This window comes from Protopterus annectens, chromosome 7.part1 (assembly GCF_019279795.1).
Source record: "Protopterus annectens isolate FY-2018-M chromosome 7.part1, PAN1.0, whole genome shotgun sequence".
In the NCBI taxonomy this organism is placed as follows: Eukaryota; Metazoa; Chordata; order Ceratodontiformes; family Protopteridae; genus Protopterus; species Protopterus annectens.
The window spans coordinates 481932668-481942667 of record NC_056740.1 but is presented as its reverse complement, the minus strand read 5'-3'; the positions used below and the strand labels follow the sequence as shown (position 1 = coordinate 481942667).

Here is a 10000-nt window from a genome sequence, read left to right as displayed (position 1 = left end):
GCTGGGACTTCAGCCTCAGAAGGCCATTTGTCCAGCCTGACATCTATAGCTCAGCGTCCTTCTCCCTCCAAGGTAGACAGACACATCCTTCTTAGGAATGTCAGGACATTTTCTATGTAAAGGTGCTGGCCAGTAGTACCATGTTAGAACAGTCTTGCCAATGATGACCACAGGGTATTCATCCTGCCAAGCCCTAAGCAAGAAAGGACATACTTTTATAGGATAAAAGAGTTAGAGAAACTGGGTTCCCCGAAGCTATCTAGACCTGAGCAGGTCAGAGGCCCTGAGAAGGGAACAGGGGAGAGTTTCTGACACATTAACCATCATGCAGTAATGTTTCATATATCTGGAGTGAGCTTTGGGTACTATAATTCAAGTTTAATGATTTTTTCACACAGATTTTTTTTATGATTATACTGGAAAGATGACCCTTGGCAGTTACGAAACTGGTATTTTGTGCATGAACCTTGACATGTAGAAACCCTGGAAATTACACTGTGTTGAAGCTTTTTCAGTGGTTGCATATTAACATTTCCTAACCATTCAGGCTGTGTGACACATGGGCACTGGAAGAGATAAGCCAGCTCTCCCATCCCAAGGAGAGGGAGAGGAGACTACAGGCAGCTCAATCATCCCAAGGAGAGGGAGAGGAGGCTACAGGCAGCTCAATCATCCCAAGGAGACGGAGAGGAGACTACAGGCAGCTCAATCATCCCAAGGAGAGGGAGAGGAGGCTACAAGCAGCTCAATCATCCCAAGGGGAGGGAGAGGAGGCTACAGGCAGCTCAATCATCCCAAGGAGAGGGAGAGGAGACTACAGGCAGCTCAATCATCCCAAGGAGAGGGAGAGGAGACTACAGGCAGCTCAATCATCCCAAGGAGAGGGAGAGGAGGCTACAAGCAGCTCAATCATCCCAAGGAGACGGAGAGGAGACTACAGGCAGCTCAATCATCCCACGGAGAGGGAGAGGAGACTACAGGCAGCTCAATCATCCCAAGGAGAGGGAGAGGAGGCTACAGGCAGCTCAATCATCCCAAGGAGATGGAGAGGAGACTACAGGCAGCTCAATCATCCCAAGGAGATGGAGAGGAGACTACAGGCAGCTCAATCATCCCAAGGAGAGGGAGAGGAGGCTACAGGCAGCTCAATCATCCCAAGGGGAGGGAGAGGAGGCTACAAGCAGCTCAATCATCCCAAGAGGAGGGAGAGGAGGCTACAGGCAGCTCAATCATCCCAAGGGGAACTCATAAATAAAGACATTGGGGACCTACAGACACTGGATCCTACCCAATTTGGCTTTGTCAAGGGCAGATCCTGCCTCTTGAACTTGGTCGACTTTTTCGAAACAGTCACTAAGGCCATTGATGAGGGTAAGGCAGTTCACACAGCCTAACTTGACCTAGCAAAAGCATTCGACACAATACCCCACTCGGGCATCATAGAAAAGCTCACCAGCTTAGATGTAAACCCATATGTCACAAGATGGGTTGCAAACTGGCTCAAGGACAGAACACACAGGGTTAGAGTTGCTGGTGCCATGTCAGACTCTAAGCCAGTCACGAGCGGTGTCCCACAGGGCTCAGTCCTGGGCCCCCTCTTGTTTGGCATTTATTTTTCTGAAGTGCAGGCAAACATAGGGGATTGTGGCTGACAAAATTTGCAGATGACTGCAAACTGGGCACCATAATTGACACTCCATCAGACACAGACATCCTCCAGAAAGATCTCATAGAATTGGATAACTGGTGCCAGAGCCATGGCCTTAAGCTAAATGCCAAAAAATGTATAGTCATACCCTTTGGGAAAAACAAGGTAACCCCTAATTACCACATAGGTGGTAATCCATTAAACACGGAAGAAGTTATCAGGGACCTGGGGACCCAAGTTGACAGTAACCTCTCTTTTGACACTCACATTGCCAAAGTGGTTAGGAAGACCTTCTACATTGCCCACCTGATCATGAAGGGATTCACATCCAGATCAGGAGAGGTCATTGTACCCCTGTACTCTTCACTTATCAGACCAATGATTGAGTACAACGCCACATTCAGAATGTACCTTACCCGACACCTGCAGCAGTTGGAAAGACCCCAAAAGTTCCTCACCAAAAGGATAAAGGGGCTCAAACATATGTCATACGATGCCCGACTGAAGAAACTCCAGCTCTATTCAGTCGCATACCGTCTGCTCAGAGGTGATCTGTGCCTGACATACAAGGCCATGTCCAACCCGGAATTAATGGACATGCTCCACCTCAAAAAATCCAAATCCACCAGAGCCACGAGAGCAAGAGACTTAAACCTCAACACGGATATAAATAGGACGTGCTGGAGGGACAGATTCATCACCCAGAGACTCCCTACACTATGGAACAGAATCCCAGTCCATGTGAGGCAGAGCCCCTCACTGACTCTGTTCAAGAGAAATCTTGACGAGTGGATGGGAGATCGTAGGTTTACCCCGGGAATCATCTCTGTATCACTGCTGGACAGAAGCACAGCAAACTAATGGGTATAGTATTCTCATCCTAAGGGGTGGTGAAAGCCACACACACTCTGGCTAGGCTTATAAATGCCCTAGGGCAGATAGCCTAGTATGAACCTATGAACCTATGATAACGTACAGTTCTCATCTCTCCTTTCACTTGTAAATGTAGTTTATCCTAACAGCAGTTGCACCGTAAGACTGTTAAACAGATTTTCCTTCTGTTTATCTTGTGCTCCTTCTTGGTGAGGAGAGAAATTTTAGATTTAATAACTGGGAATGTGCAGTTCATATAACTCATTTTCAGTGGAGCCTTCAAAACAAAAAACGGGAAGAAATCAGGAGTGAATGTTACTAAAACTGCTTCATAAAAGTATTTGATGTTTATGCGAGATCTGCTTGATGAATTATTCTCTTGGATTCTGTTCTCTACTGAAGTTTTGAATAATAGTCAAAACCTGGATTCATACGGAATCTATTATCACAATAAGTTATATATTACTAACATCTTTTATCTGTGAAGAAGTGTTTTAGATTTCCCTTGGCATTTATCATGTACAGAATTGTTGTTAAATGTATTATTTAAAACAATTTAGTATGACATTAACAACGTTATTTTCATTTCTGTCTAGACACAGAGTTTTCCGCAAGCACTGTGACTACTATCATGGGTGCTACTTAAAAAATTTAAATGCCATCAGAAGAAAGATTTCAAAAACTGTTGTAATGCATAGTTCACCACTGGATTCCTTCGCTAATGAGGTAATTGACACCTTGGAAAGCATTGAATGTTTTTAAGCTAACTTTTTCAGTTGTTCCCACTGAAGGGACTCGATCTGTAGCCTCTGTGTTAGTGCTCATTTTACTCCATTTCTGATATTTAGACTTCATAAAGTTGTGCTATTGGGCTTGATAAACTCTTAACAATCATGTTTATTCCACTGTTTGCAGATATCAACAAATTCAATTCATATAAAGAGCTGGCTACAGGACAAACATGACAAGGAACTTCTAAAGTTGATTCCTTTCCTTAAAGAACTTGTGGAGCTGGTATTGTTGTATATCAATGCATTCTTAGTGCTGTCATGTATTTCAGTTGTGCCGTATCCTTTAGTAGAGAAATTTAGCTTAACTGTGTGTGGTTTGCATCAGAATGAAATTATACGATTTTAGTAGCTGTATGTGGAGAGTGGGAGTCCTGTCTATAACAAGGCATCCTGTTTACCAAAATTTAGTTCAAGGATCAGTCCTTGAGTGTGTATTTTCATCAGATCTCTGTAGTTTCCTTTGATCATAACTTTTCTGCTCTGCAGTCAGATAGCTGATTTCCTCTGTCGCTGAGATCTGTTTAGCCCCGTCAACTCATCTATTACCCCCAGACACACACACACACACACACACACACACACACACACACACACACACACACACACACACACACACACACACACACACACACACACACACACACACACACACACACACACACACACACACACACACACACACACACACACACACACACACACACACACACACACACACACACACACACACACACACACACACACACACACACACACACACACACACACACACACACACACACACACACACACACACACACACACACACACACACACACACACACACACACACACACACACACACACACACACACACACACACACACACACACACACACACACACACACACACACACACACACACACACACACACACACACACACACACACACACAATAGGGATTAAAGGAATGACAAATTTCTGATGTATATCGCTCAACAAGTAGGCCCGCCCATAGCTTTAACAGTCTTTCATATTATAAATCTATAAAATATAATCTTTAACACGGTAATATGTGACTCACCTAATGTAGCTTCCAGTACAGAAGATAAAAAAACTGTCTGATGTGTAGAAAAGGAAAAAAATAGTATCATCAGTTCCCAGAGAGAAGATGACCAAAACTTGCACATATATGTGCCACAGCTCAACCAAGGTTAGAGGGGACTAAAGCAGAGAGGCTCATTGTGGCAAAATCAACACAGAAGGTTATCATTTCATGGCGCAGGATTTGTTAAAGTGTCAGAATTATGACATACTGCTGCAAAAGTCAGCATCCTTGGCATCTGTCTTCTCAACTGAAATGGAACTGGAAACGGCCCAGATATTGACAACACAGGTAAGATGTTTACTTGTCCAGCTTCAGACGTCAGTTTCTGAGGCACTGCAGATGACCTCTTCTGTTATGTGACAACCATCTTTTGTTTTAACCAAAACACAAGTACTACATTTGCCATTAAATATTTCCCTGCAGTTCAGTAAGTGCTGGATATTAATTTGTTACAACTAAAATGTCTCATTTTGACTAAAGGTCTCCAGACAGGTCTTACTGTATTCATTTATATAATGTGACACTAAACTATTGTAGACTTTCTGCTGTTTTACCTCCTGCAGTTGCTCAAAGCAGAAAGAGGAAAAGATTTACTGCTTAGCTTAATTGCATTTTCTACTACAGCTCTGTATCCTATTTAAACTGTTTTTGTGTTGATTAACTGTTTTGCACTTTTTAAAAAGTTAATTGTTGCTTAATTTTATCTGTAGGCTAACACACCCGCGCAAGTATCTAGCTGTTTAAAAGCATTTATAGTGATTTCTACCTTCGCCCTGTTTTTCCTCTGTTTTCTGTGCAAAAAAAAAAAAAAAAAAAAAAATCTTTGTTTTCCCACCTTACTGAATCTAGTGAATCAGTTCTCTCAGAGCTTGCTTTGATCTTCTTGGGGCTTGCAGTTTGGTTCTGTGCTGCCCCATATCCTTATTTGGATAAAGGTGCTCTTTGTTCTTACCACAGTGGGAGTGGGGAGTACTGAGCAGCCTATTTGGTCCTTAGAGCAGGTCTCAGCCAGAAACTGTAGTCTAGTTGGCCATTTGGGGCCACCCAGGTCTTTCAACCCCTGCTATAAAGCCCGCTTTTAGCCGCTGGCGTGATTTAGCCGGAGTTGCCCATAGAGCACCATCGGGCAGCGCCTGTTAAGCAAACTATTTCGCCCAGAAAGTCTTGCTCTTCACCTTTTCCTTTAGAACTTCACCAAAATCAAACCGGCCTATTCCCCTCTATCCCCTCAATATCATACACTTCTGTTCTAAAGCATTTTTATATAGGTAAAGTACTACGCTGTGAAGTACTAAAATAAAGTAATTGTTAATAGTCTAGAACCCCTATACCCATTTCCAGTCCCTTCTGACTCAGTTTACACAGCAAACTCTCAATTTTTCTTAGTGTCGAAGGGTCAGTTGCTAGTGTCCTTCCCGTGTTCTAGCTTGGTAATCTGGGGCATCTGAGAAAATGCTAGCAACGTTCCCATGTACACAGACAACTCCATCTCCAAGCAAACACAAACAGGATGGAGATGCAATCTATATAGCCAACTGGGAGGCTGAAGCCTCTAACTCCAGGAGTTCTGGCAAGACCAGACAGGAGGAGAAGGAAACCACGTGATGCTCATAAAACCCAGTTTCTACTATAGAACTATCACAACTGCAAAACAAACACATAAACACAACAAAGATATACTCTGAGGCACCTGATCAAAAATCTACCAAACTACAGAGGCCCCAAAGCACACACCCAAGCAACTGCCACCCTCAAGACACATAGTTCTCAAAGTCAGTAGCAAGCGCAGTCACAGCTCTTAAGGCCAAACACAACGCCAGGACACTTGTTATAGGTGACTCATAGTCAAGACACACCGACGCCCCACTCACCAGACTGAACAAGGAAAGACTACAGTTATTGCCTGTCAGGCTAGAATCCGCCACATATCGAGATAGTTAATCTCAGGTCACTCCACAGCAAGTACAAGTATGATCAGTCATTGTCCATGCTGGGTGGAACCACCTGAGACGCACTCCTGACTATGCTTGAAAAGAGACATAGAGGTAGAGCCTTCAGATTATGTAGCTTTCCAGGCCGCATGACCTGACCCTGAGCAGTATCCTACCTCACCAAGAATGATGCCACAATACAGAGACAAAATGATCAACTTAATAATTGGCTTAATTACTGGTGTCATTCTAAGGGGATCCAATGTCTGTCTGCCTGGGATGACATGCTTGACAAGCCACGCTGCTTCAAGTATGACGGCCAAAACGTCACCCTGGGCTTCCGGGATATTACAAAGGCCTTGCCACCCCCATAGTAAGCCTTTGAGGCAAGGTCAAACATAAAACCGCACCGTGAAACAAAAAATGCAGAAAACGTAAGGGTAATACTGCTCAATGCCAGAGGTCTAAACCCTACATATCACCGGCCCTCCTCAGTATGGAGAACATCGATGCTTAAAGGTGATCGAAACCTGAGTTCATGTCTGGAGAGCACCCCAGTACTATCAGGTTATACCTCATATTCTATGCTCCCGCCCCAAAACTGGACCAACTACAAAAGGAGGGGAGTATCCATATTCATAGGTCACCACCTTGTTGCGGCAATGCACGGGCATTTGAGACCAATCCAGGTGCAATTAACCATAGGTAAACTGCCCCATAGTTTTGTAACATGCTACAGACCACCTTTCTCAAACTCAGGAAACCCACACAGCCTTCAAAGACACTGGAGAGCATAAATGTCTCCAAACACCACCATGGTTGGGGTAATTTCAACTACCCAAACATAGACTGGGGAACATTACCTCCAAGCCCCAACACTGAAAATAAAGGTTCCTTTGAGTCTCATGCAAACTCAAATGCTATGGAACAACTAGGTCACCATTCCACAAGAGGAGAAAATATACTAGACCTGATCACAAACATGGACAAAATGTTCCAATAATCGAAGTGAACTTCATTGGTGAGATCAGACCATAAATTAATCTCACTGAGATCCACATCCCGCCTCAAATTCCCCCAGCAAAAAGACCACAGTGAAGAACTCTCAAAGCAAAATCCGCACTTTCAAAGACCTGAGTGGTATCCTTCGTTGCCTCCGAGCCAGTGGAAAACCACAACCCACGCTTGCTGAACCCCTTACAAATGCCTTCTACTAGCACCTCCAGAATAAAGTGGATCAAGCAATCCTCAATAAAAATCAAGACCTTTTCCACCAGTTGCAGGCTACCTGCCCCAGGACTCCAGCCAAACAAACTCTACAACAAGAGGAGTAGCTACTACATGACAAAGCAAAACCTTTAAATGCTGTACCCCAATCTACTACTAGCAAAAAACTACGATCACTCATAAAATCTCATCCAAGGCCAATTCCTGAGAAAACTACCCACACAAAAAGACAACTATAAAGCCTCTTTAGTGAAAAGAAAACCTGGTGGAAAACCCCGGATATGTTTCAGAATTAGTCCAAAAATATTAAAATCACGAAAACTTAAGAATATTAAGCAAACATACCGGTAGTGATGATTCAGTGCAAATTTTCTCCTCCTCCCCTGCAAAGGAGAAATATCTATCCCACCAGAGTCTAGCCTCCCAAACATCTCTTCAGATGCCCAGGTGAGAGCTGCTCTGAAAGCAAAACAGCACTACAATCTAATCGTGTCCCTGCCAAAGCATACCAACCAACAGGAACTAAACCCACATAAGGGCTGCTGTTTAATCTTAGTTCCATTACAGGATAATGCACTCAAAGAATGGCTGCACGGCACCGGTGGGTCCCACTCCACAAAGGCGGTGTGTGCTTCTCACGGGACTTGAAATTACCACCCCATAAGGCTTGATGAGCCTTGTCTGCAAAGCTATGGAGAGGACCATAATGGAACCTATAAATAAAGACATTGGGGACCCAGCTACAGACACCGGATCCTACCCAATTTGGCTTCGGCTTTACAGCGGCGCAGATCCTGCCTCTTGAACTTGGTCGACTTTTTCGGAACAGTCACTAAGGCCATTGATGAGGGTAAGGCAGTTCACGCGAGCCTACCTTGACCTAGCAAAAGCATTCACACAATACCCCACCTGGGCATCATAAAAAGCTCACCAGCTTAGATAAACCCATATGTCACAAGATGTGGTTGCAAAACTGGCTCAAGGACAGAAACACATTAGGAGTTAGAGTTGCTGGAAAGCCACATGTCAGACTCCCTAAGCCGGGTCACGCATGCATGGTGTCCCACAGGGTTTCACAGTCCTGGGCCCTCTGTTCGGTAATTTATTTTTCTGAAGTGCAGGCAAACATATAGGGGATTGTGGTTGACAAAAAAAAAAATTTGCAGATGACTGCAAACTGGGCACCATAATTGACACTCCATCAGACACACATAGACATCTCCAGAAAGGTCTCATAGAAATGGATAACTGGTGCTAGAGCCATGGCCTTAAGCTAAATGCCAAAATGTATAGTCATACCTTTGGGAAAACAAGTAACCCCTAATTACCAACATAGGTGGTAATCCATTAAACACTTAAAAGAAGTTATCAGGGACCTGGGGACCCAAGTTGACAGTAACCTCTCTTTGACACTCACATTGCCAAAGTGGTTAGGAAGACCTTCTTACATTGCCCACCTGATCATGAAGGGATTCATGCATCCAGATCAGGAGAGGTCATTGTACACCCCAAAATTCTACTTCACTTATCAGAATTCTAATGATTGAAGTACAACGTCAGTCTAAATGTACCTTACCCGACACCCGCAGCAGTTTTGGAAAGACCCCAAAGTTCCTCACCAAAAGGATAAAGGGGCTCAAACATATGTCAGTAACGATGCCCCGACTGAAGAAACTCCAGCTCTTATTCATAGTCGCATTATTCTGCCCAGAGGTGACCCTGTGCCTGACATGCTACAAGGCCATGTCCAACCCGGGAATTAATGGACATGCTCCACCTCAAAAAATCCAAATCCACCAGAGCCACGAGAGCAGAGAGGACTTAAAACCTCAACACGGATGGCAAATAGGGAAGGCGCTGGAGGGACAGATCTATCACCCAGAGGACTCCCTAGCACTATGGAACAGGAATCCCAGTCCATGTGAGGCAGAAGCTCCCTCACTGACTCTTGTTCGCAGAAATCTTGGACGAGTGGATGGAGATCGTGAGGGTTTGGCCCCCGGGAATCATCTCTGTATCACTGCTGGACAGAGGCACATGCAAACTAATGGGTATAGTATTCTCATCCTAAGGGGTGGTGAAAGCCACACACACTCTGGTCTAGGCTTTATAAAATGCCCTGAAGGGCAGATAGCCTAAAGTGAAACCCTATGAACCTATGAACCTATGATAACTATGTTCTCATCCTCCTTTCACTTGTAAATGTAGTTTATCCTAACAGCAGTTGCACCGTGAAGACTGCATAAACAGGATTTTCCTTCTGTTTATCTTGTGCTCCTTCTTGGTGAGGGAGAGAAATTTTAGATTTTAATAACTGGGAATGTGCAGTTCATATAACTCATTTTCAGTGGAGCCTTCAAAACAAAAAATGGAAGAAATCAGGGAGTGAATGTTACTAAAAACCTGCTTCCATAAAAAGTATTTGATGTTTATGCTAGATCT

At 44.0% G+C, this 10000-nt stretch overlaps 1 protein-coding gene across 1 annotated transcript in view; it reads left to right on the top strand.

Moving 5' to 3' along the window:
- Positions 1-10000, top strand: part of LOC122807549 (CTD small phosphatase-like protein 2-A) — an 86724-nt gene that overhangs the window by 15863 nt on the left and 60861 nt on the right. Inside the window, exon 4 of the mRNA XM_044078466.1 lies at positions 3118-3247. Coding sequence (XP_043934401.1) covers positions 3118-3247 — 130 coding nt within the window. The remainder of the gene's footprint in view (positions 1-3117; positions 3248-10000) is intronic.